This window comes from Melopsittacus undulatus, chromosome 1, assembly GCF_012275295.1.
Source record: "Melopsittacus undulatus isolate bMelUnd1 chromosome 1, bMelUnd1.mat.Z, whole genome shotgun sequence".
Classification (NCBI taxonomy): Eukaryota; Metazoa; Chordata; class Aves; order Psittaciformes; family Psittaculidae; genus Melopsittacus; species Melopsittacus undulatus.
This window is the reverse complement of record NC_047527.1, coordinates 149,752,930-149,768,179: the sequence shown is the minus strand read 5'-3', so window position 1 is coordinate 149,768,179 and position 15,250 is coordinate 149,752,930. Positions and strand designations below refer to the sequence as shown.

The window sequence follows — 15,250 nt, the reverse complement described above, 5'->3', positions numbered from 1 at the left end:
TCATGGACACATGCAGGCAGATTACACAAAGAAGCAGGAAATTCCTGTAGGTTCCCCCGTTCTGAAACTGTTTTCAAAGTCATTCTTGGTGTCAACTTTAAATACCTATTTTTCTCTCTCAAGTTACTCGGGTACTATCGGCTTACTTTAGTGACAGATCGCTGGAAAGCTCGCTTTCCTTCTGCACAAAAGCAGCGAAGACTGTTAAGCGAGTTCCTAATTTCCCCGTTACTGTATCCGCACCGCTCAGTGATCCAAAAACCCTCCCACCAGGATAAAGGAAGGCTGTATTTCCCCAGCTGGAACACAGAGCTTTCGGCACCGGCTCTCTGATTTGTCGTCCGGGCTCCGGAGGGGGCACGGTGTGGTCAGCTCGGGAGCACGGTAACAAAAGGCGCAAGCGGAGCGGGAAGGAGCTGGGAGAACGGGAGCGCGGGTGGCAGCCGGGGGGGGCTCATGAGCGCTGGCGGCGGGTGAGCCCCGGGGAGCCCATGGGCGGCCGGGCGAGCCTGGCGAGCCGCGGCACCGAGAGCCGGTCCCGGCCCCCGCCCCGCCGCCGCTCGGCGCAAGGAGGAGCCGAGACCATGATTCAGGTACGCGGGATGCGCTGCCCCGGCCCCGGTGCGGAGGGGGGAGGCGGGGCGGGGGTCGGCTACCTCCGAATAGGCACCTAAATCAGTTGTTTTGGGGGTAGTTGTGGAAATGGAGTGCCCCTAAATAGGGATGGGTTGATAATCCTGAAGTACACGTTAACTTTTCGCGGGTAGGAAAGTTTTGGATCAACTTAAGGTTTTAAACCCATCCGGTCCCAATGATGGGTTCCCTTTGAGTTCATTGCTGTGGACGGGTATGAAAGGTTTTGATCAGCTTATGGTTTTAAACCCATTTGGTCTCAGTGATCTGGTCTGTCTTTGAGTTTATGGCTGTGGACAAAACGAGGGGAACTGCCAAAATAGCAGCCTCTCGGCAGAGCTGCAAGCAGGAGGTACCAGAAACCTTTCCAGAGCATTGTCAGAGTCTCTCAGCTCTACGCAACTCATTCCAGAGGCTCATTCAAGCATCTCTGTTTCTGGTTTGCTAAGCAAATCTTTGGACCTTTGAAGTTTCATGCACTTCCTTCTGGGTTACCTCTGAAAGTTTGGTTCAACACTGGATTAAGTTCATTTTAAGCATATGTGTAAATGTTTTTGCTGACTCGAGTTCAGCACACTCTAGCAGTCTCCCTTTCCTTTTGCATGCTTAACTAAGCAATCGCTTTCATTTCAAATCCCTTCTGAAAACATACCAGTTCTGATGAAACCTTTTAGGATTAGTTTCCCAGAAATTCATACAGAATATACCACACAAGTGGTAAATAGGCACTAAATAATCTGTACTGGTTTCAAGCTCCCCTTGAGCATCTCATCGGCACTCTATCTTTGGGAAGATCTCCATCACTCTTGCGTCTAACATTTCAAACCACAAAGCTGCCAAGAAAATAGCAGAGTGTATGTGTTGGTGCCAGAATTGCTCTCTTCTGAGGTGTAAGATGGCCAGTGTTCAGTTGTAGACAAGTGGCTCATTTAAAGGGCTGAAATATTTTGCCTTCTCTCAGAATTAAAAGAAGGAGCTTTATTCCATTTGAAAGCATATACAATGATCTCCAGTGATCTCTTGCCAAAGAAACATTAGCCTGTGACCTTATGCACTGTATTAAACCTGAAAATCGTAATGTTACATTGGAAAGAAAAATTACTGTAGCAAAATCCTTCCCTCCCCACCCTCCCCACATTGATAAGTACAATTTTTCTACTAACTCTTAGATCAAGGACCAGGAGTCTGATTTTAGACTATTAATGGGGCACGCTTTAGTAGAGGGAAGATTACTAACTGGTTATTGTACACCAACTCAGTTGGCTCCTGGTAACCCCAATTTTACTGGATGCTCTTGAAACACGTTAAGAACATATTCCAAGAGCCATGCTTGCTCTCTTTTTCATACTAGTTATATTACAAGGACTTAGTTAGGATGGGTAACCCTATTGCTCCAAAACAGCATCCCACTACTGTGTTACCTGCTCCCCATGACAGCTTTGCCCCACCACACTTTGGTTCCTGCTCTTCTTTGGGGCTGCTAATTGAGAGTCTGCTGCTCAGAGGGTTCTCCAGCTAACTGATGTTACTAATATTGCTCAGAAGTGATTCCTTTTAAGCTAGATTTTACAACCGTGTTTCTTCTGGATTCTTCCTTTCCTTGTTAAGATACCCTGAAGGGTTGAGAAAATGTGAGCATTAAAACCAGGGGCAAGAGAACAAACTAAATGATGTTAACCTCCTCTCTTTGTGACACTTAAAAGAAGTGGGAGAGGCTAATACCAAGCAACAAGATAAAGAAATCTGGTGGTTTCCTTAGCAGCAGTCCATGTCAATTTAGCAGGGACTGCTGTGGCTAAGCAGAGCTTCACCACCCTCATACCAACTTCCATGAAATGGATGGTTTGCATTCTTCTATTATTATATATTAGTATAAATCAAGAGTTTCTTCTCTGAAACCAATTGCATTTAATCAGTTTTAAATTAGTATGAGTGATGGGGGAAACTGGGCCAGTAATTCTCAAAATATTGCTTATAAAATGAGTTCAAATGATGGAGTAGTCTACAAAAGCTGGCAAAGGCTCCAATTTATGCTGCTATTAGGGAACAGAAAACATGTGAGCAGGATGTATTAACATCAGTGCCTTTATTTTACATCTGGAACATGAAAAAGGAGTCAGCTTGCAGCAGCTTAAAATATGAGCTTTCTCTATTGTTGAATTTCTATTGATCTTCCAGCAGGAAGATACATAATTATACAATGCACCATCTGAATTGCTACCACTGGGGGGTTGAGGTAGTTGTAATATTAGACATTCTGCCTCAGAATATGGCAAAAGGTCTTAATACAAAGTTGAGGGTAAAATAGCATGAATTTGACCCTAGGAATGTGTTTTAAAGACTGAGGGGATTTGTTTGTTTTGCATTTTCAAGGAAGGGGTATATTTTTCTAGTAGGGTTACACTAGACAAGTAAGTATTTTTCTCTTGGAATCGATGGAATTAGGCTAACTTAAAATTGGCATATAGTTAACATTATGTTTCTTGGTTAGGCCTCATCCTTGGGTGGTTTATCAGCTTTCTGTGAGGGGCTACTGTGGCAGTGACTACTTAATTCCCTGTTCAGCATAGACTGGAGTCAAGCAAGCACCAGCTCTGGCTCAGTTGCTGTAGGTGAACCTTCCTGAGCATATCCCAGCATTACCTGAAAACTCATTGTCTGAATCTTTACTTTTTACCCACTTCTTTAAATTTTCTTTGTGTATAATACTGTAAGGGAGAAGGAAAAAAGTTTGTACCAGTCCTATTGTCTTACACCAGCAAGAACCAATAGAGGAAACTGAAGCACAAAGTAAAGTAAATCAAGTAACTTTTTCAGACTTGCTCAACGAATATATAACAGACTTCAGGTCTGAGCCTCATTGAAATGCTTTTCCACTGAAACATATTGCTTTTGGAGTAATGAGTTGTCACTTGTGCAAAGCAAGGAAAAGGGACAGTCCAATGGATCTCTGTACTGTCTTGCTCCATACAGTAGGCTTCTATGTTATGTCTTGGTATCTCTGACTGGGTGAATGTGCAAATGTCAGGATGCTACGCTACATCAGAGGGTAATCACCAGTATCACTCAGTCCATAATCTCCCTGCAGGAATATTCTGGCTTCTGCTACTGGTGATTTATTTGTACAGATGGAAAGAATTGGAAGCAAAATATTTCTTCCAGGAAGAAAGATTTTAAAGGGGGTTTGGACTGAATACTAAGCAAATAGCAGCACTGGCCCAAAATGCCCACAAGTTCAGAAGTCTTCAGCATCATTTCCTTGTATTGTGTTATAAAACAGAGAAGTCAGAATAAAACAACAAGAATCTTTAGTAATTTAATATATCTTTTTGCCAGTGCAGGCCAAGGTGATGGCAGCTATAGAAGACCCAGCTTGGGCCATTGTTAGTCAAACTGTGTGCAAGAAGCTGATGAATGCTCCATCCCTGGCAGTGTTCAAGGCCAGGTTGGACAGAGCCTTGGGCAACATGGTCTAGTGTAAGGCGTCCCTGCCCATGGCAGGGGGTTGGAACTGGATGATCTTAAGGTCCTTTCCAACACCATTCTGTGATTCTAGATGATTCTATGAATCCTGTAGGCCAATCACCCTTTTGCTAACAAATGCATCCTTTCATCTAATGAATACATTCTGTGTGAAAGCTGCATAATGTTTATTATTGTATATAGATGGGAAATCCCTTTGACTATGCATCTTGTTCCTACTCCATTACTATTACTTAGCCAGTCAGGTTAATTCATGTAATGATAGCCCTGTTGCTAAGGTTATTTAGTACATGAGAATCTTGGGGAAGCCAGCTTACTAAAGACTGTACAGTATGCAACTGGAGTTCTTTTTAAGGTCTTCAGTACAATGCCTGGTTCCTTCAGTGCAAGTTATCATGTTTGTAATAACCAAGGAAAGGAAAAAGCCTTTCAAATACCTCAAGCAATTGTACCTACTGTGTCAGTTAGGTTTCCAAGGGGTCTCAGAAAGGTGAAGCACACCGGGACATAATGGCTGTTACTGGAAAGAATTGCATTTTCATCTCAGTATCCTGCCTTCTGTCTGACAGCTGTGACATGTCCTGTGGAAAACAGGCTGGATTAAAGTGGTTTTCAACAAGAGGGAAGAAAAGATATTTTTTTTCTCTGAAAGATAAAGGCAACTTCTAATTATAACAACAATAATTCCTGAGAGGAACTGGGAAGCAAAGAAGGATTTAAAACTCTTTTTTCCTTCCAGAAGAATATTAAGGGTATAGGAGGAATGTGAAAGGTTCCCAAATGGCTCAGTTACAGCCCTCAAGTGATGTCCGGAAAGACGAACAACTTTCCCATGAAACTTAAAATAGAAAATGTCTTCTTTTCTTTTTTATAGTTTGTGGGTTACTTTGAGCATTGCTTTTGCTTTGTAATTTCAGAATTGTTTGTTCCTACTGACTATGAATGGTAAATTGTATCATTATAAAGGAAAAATCGTTGTTGGTTCTGGTTTTGAATCTAAATAGGGAAGTTTCTTGGATCTTGGATGGTCTTTGGTTGTCCAGAAAACTGATAGAATAAACATCTCAGAGAATACTGAGGGAGAAATGAATGTGTATATATAGGTATATATATAGGTATATAGGTAGGTACAATCTGCTTCAAATCTGGCTGGTTACAAGCAAGGAGGTTGAATAGTTTCAGTCACCCCACCATTCCATAAAGCCATTTCTTTGCACAGATGGTTCAGATCACAATTCCATTCCCGATACACATTGTTTAATCATCCAAACCAACAATTAAATTGTCAAAATTGTTATTCAAAACATGTGAGCTCTTTTATGATATGTGGAATGAGAGTCATACTCCCTTTCCTACATCTCCTTCATCCTAGCTGGTCCTTCCTCCTGACCTTGGGAGTTGATGCAAGTCCCATGGCTTTCCAACAGCAGAGAGAGCTGCTGCAGATTGTAACACATGCTCGAGTAGCACTGGTGCCTCAGCAATCCCAGCCTCCCTCATGAGAAAGTAAAATGCTAGCAGCACTTCCCTTCCTCCTCCACTCTGCTTTACTTCTGTAAGAGGTTGAGGACTCATGCCATGGTTGAATATGTACTAAGCTCCTTCAGCAGGGTTCTTTATTCAACAAAACACTTGAACACAAGCAGTTTCTTAAGCCTGTTCCTATACAGTAAAATACAGGCTCATGTGGTCTTGACATCTCTGGAAGTTGAAAATGAATTTTAAGTGTGACTTAAGATATTTTATTGAATTAAAATTAGGAATATTTAATCCTCTAGTGACTCACATATGGTGCTGGTCATGATGAATTTCCCTCTCCTCCCCAAATACAAAACCACTTAGCATTATGCTCTCTTCTGTTTTCCTCTGAAGAGATAACTACTTGATATTTCCTTTTGCTTTGTTGCATCCTTTCAGATTCTCTTACAAAACCAGCTTTCTTGCCCATTGCCCTCTTTTTTTGCTCTAGTGTGGGTCATGGGATGCTTGGGTGTGAAACTCTGTGGTGTATCCTCGTACAGATTTTCACTTGTTTAACCCTGATATTTTAAACTTTAACATGCTTAGTTGTTATGCTATAATATAGGCTCTGGTTTACATAGCTGCAGTTACTGAGTTGGGGTCTGAGTCTATGGCTCTTGCAGCCATAAAACTTCCAATGCTGTACCCAGCTCTTCATGGATCACTTACAACATTTGAAGAGACTACTGGTGTGTCTAAACCACATTAGTAACCTCCAAGAATCCTGATTAAGTCTCATACAAAGCTGATAATGACTGCTTAAGAACTCCAGGTGAGTGAAGATATCTCTTACCCTGAAAATAATTTATAAAGGGTACAGGGTCCTGGCAGTTCAAGTACAAATACCCTATAGGAAATTCAACTCAGATTTTGAGGGCTTTTTCATCTTTAGCACAGGTGGTAGTTAACAGTATTCTTCATGTTAGCCGTCTTATGTATGGGCTGGGTTGGGAAGACATATGTCCAAGGGAGGAAAAGGAGATCTAAGTTAGAAGCCAGCTAAACAGCTTGCAAGAAACTCTGTAAGCTCCTATGCGGTACTCCTGCTTTAGTTAGGAGAATTCCCACTATCTAAGTTTGGCCAGTAGAAAGAAGCTGTGGTACACGGTACACGATACCACTGGGTCCAGTGGCGGGATGTTGCAGCTACCTTCATGTTGTGACTTCATTTTATGTGACCTTCCACTTTCTAGAATTGATCACTTCTGGGAAAAGCCTTTCCCTTCCACATGTGAACCCCTCCCCACATGTGAAGTGGCTTTCTCTGAAAAGAGATGAAGAGAAAACAGCAGTTTTCTTTCTTTCCTCCTTCCAGCCTCCTCTGGTTTTAATAGGTAAAGAGCCAAAGTAAATCGGATTAGATTTTCCAGCTAGACATGGTTTTGCCATGTCAACTCAAGTGCACACAGTGGGAATGTAAAAAGTAAGCATGTGCCTGATGCTGAGTGTGCGCTAGGTGCTTCTCAGTGTGTGTGACAGGTGAGGTTATTCTTGTCATAGTTTATAACCTCTCCAGTCCTTCGCAAGATGGGGAGAGGAGTATGATGTTGCTTTGTGACCGCTGAAGGCATTTACAAGATGCGGTTTGACAGTGCACCCATTTAGGACTTGTGTAATGGTTTTATCTTTAGAAAAAGCATTAAACCAGTCCAGGATTGCTTGCATTTGCTGTCTAGCATTCTGTGCAGCCTCTGCCCTACTGTCTCACCACTTTCTGGGTCAGAAATTACTATTCTGCTTAAGTGGTAGCTCATTTTTCTTGGAGAATTACTGTGAGGTGTGTTTATGAAACTCTGTTTTCTCATTCAATGACCTGCCAGTTGTAAGATTGAATGGGAAAGGAAGTTTCACCTAGAAGGCAAAGGGCGAATTTTATCACCATAGAAGGACAGCAGGGATGAGAATAACCTGAAATGAACATGTATATCTTGGTGCTTTATGTTTTTACTTTAATTAAAAGCTCTGTTTGAAATCTGTTCAGACGATCATTGAGAATACCTCTACCTTCAAAAAATGAGGAGCATACCCAAGGTAAAACTTGTTTATGAAGTCCTAGAGGCTATTTTTAAGTGAAACAAGAGACAACCTTGGATGTTACATGTATGGAAATTTTAGTCATCATTTTGCAGGTTTTCCATTGTCTCTCTCATAGTGCAGCACTTTTCCATTTTGGCTCTAATGAAATTAATGGAATTATGAAAAGACACTTAACCAAAAAAAACTTGGTAGGACAGCCTGTAACAGATCTTTTCACTTCAGTTTATCTGTGCGTTAGTCATCAATCAATTCTGCTTTCTGTAGTAATGGGCTCCTGACTATGTGTTTTATTCTTATAAGGTCTTTGCAGTTAAAGCCAAATACCACTGCCTTGTGGATCTTCCCTTTTGGGTTAAGTGCATAAATACCTGTTTCAGCTGTCAAAAATAACAGAGATGTGAAATGTTTTAGAGAGTCAACTGCCACTGTTGTTTATCAGAGCTGTTCTATAGCAGGGGAGAAAAAGCTGAAGGAAGCCAGAGCTAACTGAAGTGAATAGGTGCTCTCATTCATTCCTGGCCTGTTTCATTTTATAACATGCATAAAGCTAAAGGAAGAAGTCTTTAAGGTGATAGGGCAAAGTGAAGTTGTTGGGGTATTAATTATAAGTAATGCAACATAAAGCAGTAAGTCATGATCAGGATGGATCTAGAGCACAGCACGGAACTGTTCTTTAAGTCACAATTTTTAATAGTTGAATTATGCTTTTATATTTGCTGCCTTACACATGGTGTGAAGTCAGGAGCTGAGACACATAGAGTGAGACCGACCTTTTTGGTTCCCATGTAGATTTCAGGATGGAAGGACTAGGTTGGTTGTATTTTGACTGTGGAACTTGCAAGAGCTCTAAACTGCTGCTTCAAGCTCTCAGAGCTAGTTGGCCTTGCCCCTTTCTTACTTTCTGCCCTGAGAGGACTCTCATCCACAAATGGGTTGTTCAGCCTGGAGAAGAGATTCCAGGGAGACCTTGTTGCAGCCTGTTAGTTCTTAAAAGAGGCCTATTAGAAAGACGGGAGGCTTTTTAGCCCTGTTGCAACAGGGTGAGGGGTGATGGTTTGAAACTAAAGGAAGGAGATTCAGGCTGAATGTGAGGAAGAAATTCTGTACAATGAGGGTGGTAAAACACTGGCCCAGATTGCCCAGAGAGGTGGTGGATACCCCATCCGTGGAGACATCCCAGGCCAGGCTGGATGTGGTTCTGAGCAACCTGATCCGGTTGAAAATGTCCCTGCTCATTGCAGGGGGATTGAACTGGAGGAGCTTTGACGGTCCCTTCCAATCCAAACCATTCCTTGATTCGATAAACCTTTCCAGCCCTGTCTTACCCCAGTGCATGTAACACTGGAAGCATTAGCCCTCCATTCCATGTCTGGTAGGAATCTGGAGCACAGCTGATGGAGAGTTACTTTTGGATCTCCATTGTTACCCATATTTGCCATATAGCTCTGCTGTGCCACCAGGGCACTAGGCAAATGCTGTGTGTGATACTAAGGGACAAAACACATGGAGAGAATTGGGGCAGTATGTGGAAATACTACATGTCCTTTCCTTTCTGTTAACTGGTGGAGAGCTGCCAGTGATGAATCAGAGCCTGATGTCATAAGCCACTTCTTATTTATCAAAAGCAGTTGTAAGGGGGACAGAGAGGGAATGTGCTGTTCAGCATCTTGTTTCTGTCGCCCCTTGATCTCTGTCATCCAGCTACAGAGCACTAAAAAAGAGCCTATTCCTAACGTTTTTTTTGTTGGCTATCCAAGCAATCAGAGCCAACAAATGCTTTTTTTCAAAGTAATAGACTCTCAGAAACTAATGCAAGTTTGGGACTTGAAAGAGCAAAAGGTTTTCATTATGTTTTTAAAGCAAATGTCAAACATAAACTCTTTTTCATGTCCGTATAAGCCCAATGGGCATGGAATGCCTGCTTCCTGCCAAATCTGGTATTAACTATGGCTATCGCTTAGAGGGAAATTAAAACCATTTGGGTCTTTGTCCTTGAAGGCTCCCCATAGGATTTACGAAGGCTCTCTCTAGATTTATTGCAGTGGCAGCTCATGGGGTTTCAGTGATAGGCTGATAGTGTTGTGGTCTTGAATGCAGTAGATGCATTTAAGCCTGTGCACAGTGGCAACAGGACTACATGTGGGTTTGTGTGCACTCATGTATGTGTGGGAGAGAAAGATCCATCAGACAGAAGATGAGTGAGTTCAGTCTGTGGATTCTGACCTGGATTTCACACAGCTGTAATATTGGTGGATGGCTAAACAATGGGTTGTATTTTTAGCCTGTCTTTAAGGTATTTGGAACAGTTTTTTTCTTGCCTTTGTGCTTGAGCAGGAGAAGTGTTACTTTGTGCATGGGTGTTGTTGATGGGCACTGTAGGAAGAACTACATTCACACGCAAATGGACACTTCACTCAGCTCTGTCATCACCAAGTCACCAGTGGCAGTGGTAACTTGAGAGCTGAAGTCATGATGGGTCATGGTGGATCATCAGGGTTAGTCTCTTGTCCTGTGGTTGGAACTTGACTAAGTAGAAGGATGCTGAGGTTTGCAGTTACTCTGACAAAAAAAAGCGTGTCTTCTGTTAACTGCTATGAGACGTTTGACCCATAACATTTCCATGGGTCAGTCCTAACTTATTTCCCATTGGGATCTGGGTAGTTGTAGTTGCATCAAGTGTGTCCCCACCTGGGAAAATAAGAGAATCTGTTGGCTCAAACTGAACAAAACTTGAAGGATTTTAGGGTTCCTGGATTCCAGTGTTTTTAAACCAGTGATCTGAAGGCAAAAGCCATAGTGTTCTTCACTGTGGAACCATGTCAAAACAGCATGGGGATGGCTTTTCTTTCCCCAGCCTTCATTTGGAAAGAATTCCTGTTTAGGAATGCATTTACCCATGTAGCATGAAGGCTTTAAGATGTGATGGTCTAGACAAAAGGAGCACTGTCAGAACTCTCAAAAGAGTGATGGGATCGCCTCTGTGCCACCAAACCATGACACTTGGCTGTTTTCCTCACAGAAAAAGGAGAATGTTTTTCATGTATCAGCTGAGATCAATGACTGCACTAAACACTCATAAAAGGAGAAATGGATGAACACTGCTTTGAGGGTAAAAAGCTGTTTTCCTTATTCGTCTTATTTCTCCCTTGCAATTCCTCCTGAAAGGCCATTGATATTCATTAAAATGTAGAACTAATTGACCAGAACCAAGTGCTTGGTTTCATTGTGGATGGCCCCCATCTTCAGAGGCAGAGGCTCTTCTGGAAGGGTGGAAGCTGAGCCTGAGGCAGCTCTGACTGAGATTCCAGCCATGCTTGCTTCTTCTTGAGCTTTGCAGCTCTATTGAAGTTGTCAGTGTAACAGCATTGGAATGTCATTCAAAAACTCAGCAAACCTGAACAGGTTTCAGCAATGTTGGAGGGCATTAGATGGAAAAATGAATTAGGTGGAACTCGCCAGAGTCTGAATTGTTTTAAACTCCTTTTCATTCCAACTTGGCCAACTTTAGCTGCGAAGGACTGGCTCACAGGATTTAAAAATATAACCTTAATTCTCTGAGAATGAGAAAACAAGATGAGAATGATTAACATTGCTCCAGGATTGCGCATGGAATACTTTAAAGTGGGAGCTGTTCTGAAATTCATTGTGGATTTAAAAGTTTCCTTTTAAATATTCAGTTTCTCTCTGTTGCTTCCACATACTGTAGAAATTTATGTATTATACCTTGTCACAGACAAATAAAAGCAAGGAATAAATAACTAGCCAGAATCCTTGTTAATGCTGCCCCAGTTGTATTTCTGTGCTATCTGCAGTGTTTTGATCAGTCATCACCATAACTTTTTGCAGCCAAAGATCTTAACTGAATTATGGCCTTCATCACTTCTGTGTCTTGGATGTGACTGCAAAATAAAAGCTGGCTTATACCTGTCAAACACTGAGAGGGCGAATATGAAAAGTGCATTTTCACTCTATGTTTACTGAGAAGGAAGATTGGAGTAGGGAGTTTGTGGTATGAAGCTGGGATCCTGACTTGAATAAGCATCAATTCACAGGGATTTGACACAGATGAATGGACTGCTGGCTGCTGGATTCCTGAAGATTCTTTGAACCTCCATTTTTGGCTAACGGTGGGGGGAGAATCACATTTTGCCCTTCCTGTAATAAGTCAGAAAATCTTGCCACAAGGCATTCCTCCTCTAAACCCCTGTTGGCAGCTTGGGCTATTAGACAGAAACTGGGAGCCAGGGTTAGAGAGGAAACCTTGCCAAGAAATCCTAAAAATAGAATGCTGAAAAATATTACTGGTGTCACTGGAACACTTGCACTTCCCATTACTTTTATACCATGGCTGTAAACTCTGTGGAAATCAGGATGTGTTGAAAGTATTCTTCTTGCAGATTTACCCCCCCCCCCCCGCCCCAAACTTGCAGGCTGGGCACTGAGCTGTGGACCGTGGTCTTCTAAATGGTAAGAAACCTGACTGACCTCGCTATATAAGGTAAAACTTGGAAATCCTATTACACAAGTGATTTCCCACCCCCACTTCACCCCTTATACTGTCCTTTGAGCTGAGGGGATAATGGGATTCTGGAATGCAGGGCAATTTATAGTTGAATTGCCCTTGATCCAAGCATTAATACTATTCTCTTATTTTAAGGGAGACAATTTTGCTGTAAGCTACATTTTAAAAAGAAAATACAAACCGCCCCTATTTACTATATAAATAATTCTATTACTTTTTAAAGGCTGTGCATTTTTGCCTTCCACATGACTTTTTGCCTGCTCTTTGTAAGCTATTTTTCATGTATGCTCTTTCTTGTAGACTAAATATAACCAGTTCTAACAGAGTGTAGGAGCTGCAGTGTGTTCAGCAAGACACAGAGTGACTATTTACTTCATCATGCTTCCACTGAAGATAAGTTCTTAATGGCTATAAAATGGCTATAAAAATCCAATGACTTAGGAAAGAAGGGCCAGTAAATTGCTACTGCTTTGTTAGTAAGATGGGTTACTGGCTTTTATCCTGAGTTTTTTCCCCCTGGATACTCTAAATAAATGGAAACACTGTGATGGTTCAGAGAGTCAGTATAGAGAAGAACAGCTGAAGAATAATAGAATCCTTATAGGGACCAGGGTGAGCCCCATATTGTGGCTTCTTTTCTGTGCTGTCTTTTGCATGAGAAAAGGGAGAGGTTGACTGCAGTCGTGATTATATGTTTTGGAGGTGGCAAAAGAGATGTATCACTCAGTGGTGAAGGAAGGTCTTTGCATGGAGGTCATATGCTTCTTTACATGTGTCCTAGCTTTAGCTTAGCTATTCGTTTCCTAGAGTATATGCTAAGTAGTATGGTTTATGATGTCTATAGAGAATATCAGACTTACAAATCAGAAACCTCAGCATCCACCTCCAGCATCAGAATGTTGGATTTTCTATTTTATTCTTAAATGAAACAGTAGGAGAACCCTATTCTGACTCTCCCAGAGTGTATGTGTTGGTACTGGGGATACAATGGATTAGAAATCCAAGTACCTTTTACATAGTGAGCTCTTGTTACTATTGTTGTTGCCATTGTTGATAATTAATAATAATAACAATCATTTTGAAACCCATCTATCCATCTTCTGGACCCAGCAGGTAAGGAAAAGGTTTTGTATGTGTGGGACCAGCAGATTAAAATGATACCCGCAGCATCAGTTAATACTTCCTCTGTCTGCCTTGCTTACTCTTTTGGAGAGACTTCTCAACTGATTTTTCAGGTATACAGATTCAGGAGCTGTGATGCCAACATCCAGCCATGCATCCAAAACCCTGCTAAAAGGCTTCATTGCTGCTGGAGAGGGCTGGACTCACTGAGTGCTTCCTTCAGTTTCTGCACTATGTCCAGTTTTAGCAGTGGCCAGATCAAATAGATCTGGCAGTGTCTAAATCACTAGTGGAATGTCTCTGGGTACAGTCTTTGCTTACATGGGTTAGAAGTTCCTACATTCTTTTGCCTAAGAAGGAGCTTCCTTCCTTTGGCTGAACTCATGCTGTACCTCAGAGGCACAAAGAAGTTGGGGGTTTGAGGAACAATACAGTATCCAGTGTAACTGTGTGTACTGGCCATGATATTTTGGTGACTGGAAAAGCACCTCAAAGTACTGATTATAATACAGTCTCATGGGCTGCTGGACTGTGGCTATTTTGAGGCACACATTCTGACTTGCATTGACTGACCTCTTTTTATTGACTGGAAAGATGTCATGCAAAAACCTCTGCCAGAGAAGTAAATGACATTAGGACAAGGTATAAATCTACATAAGGGATTATAACCTGTTTTAAATCTTGGACGAAAATGTTTAACTGGGACATAACACTGTGAGCAGTGGAATATGTATGAGCTTAGTTCTCACAGTTGAATACCATTCAGAGTGTGGGAAAAATGGGAACCTTGCTGTAGAGAGGCATCTTCTGAGCCAAGAGGATGACATCTGAGACCTCAGATTAAAGTGTAAGAAGAGGAAAGAGTTGATAATTACAGCATTGGATACGTGCAACTCTCAGGACATAGCAGAAATCATAGGTTCCAAACATAGCTGGCAGAGTGCACCCAGAAGTAAGTTCACAGGGACATATTTTCATTCTTTACAGACAGCATGAGGCTAACTGGGTTTAGCTGCAGTGTTAACCAGGAAGAGTTCAGACTTTTGAGACGATCTGGTACTGTCCATTGTAAAACAGTGCAAAAGGCAACATAATGTCTCACTTTCTGTCACATTTAATAAAAAAAAACCGATGGAGCAGTTTAAAGTTATTTACTGCATTTATTCTATGTTCTGGAAACACTGTCCTGGGGAGCTGAATAATCATAGAATCATAGAATAGTTAGGGTTGGAAAGGACCTTAAGATCATCCAGTTCCAACCCCCCTGTCAGCAAGCAAATGCTCTGCCTTTTGCCCTTGGCTTTTTCTGTTTCAGTGTGTTACACTCATAGAATCATAGAATCCCAGATTCGTTTGGGTTGGAAAGGACCTTAAGATCATCCAGTTCCAACCCCCTGACATGGGCAGGGACAACTAGATCAGGTTGCTTCAAGCCTCGTCCAACCTGGCCTTGAGTACTACTGGCGATGGGGCAGCCACAGCTTCTCTGGGCACCCTGTGCCAGCGCCTCAGCACCCTCACAGTGAGGAACTTCTTCCTTATATCTAACCTGAACTTCCCCTGTCTGTCTTGTTGCTACAGTCCCTGATGAAGAGCCCCTCTCCAGCATCCTTGTAGCCCCCTTCAGATACTGAAAGCTGCTCTGAGATTCAGTTTTACAACCATCTGAAGGGACAGGTATTTGTAAAGGGTCAAAAAAAACTTTCCAATGGTATGATTGTTACTTTGTTTTTTATCCTCTAAAAGAAGAAAGTACAAAGACAAAGGGAGGGAAATCCTGACTTCCCTGGAATAGCAAATCTCTGCTTGGGTTGCTAGAGCCAGAACATCATTCCCAGACCTTTCATTAAGGCCTCTCTATAATTGGTCCTTGCCCTTCTGATTTTTTACCACTGCTGCTGATCTGGGTATCCCTGAATAGCTGTGGCATCT

General features: G+C 42.0%; 1 protein-coding gene across 1 annotated transcript in view; it reads left to right on the top strand.

The window, feature by feature from the left end:
• The first annotated feature begins 542 nt into the window (after positions 1-542).
• Positions 543-15,250, top strand: part of TNS3 (tensin 3) — a 192,842-nt gene continuing 178,134 nt past the window's right edge. Inside the window, exon 1 of the mRNA XM_034062598.1 lies at positions 543-593. Within this exon, the coding sequence (XP_033918489.1) occupies positions 585-593 (9 nt within the window). The 5' untranslated portion in view covers positions 543-584. The remainder of the gene's footprint in view (positions 594-15,250) is intronic.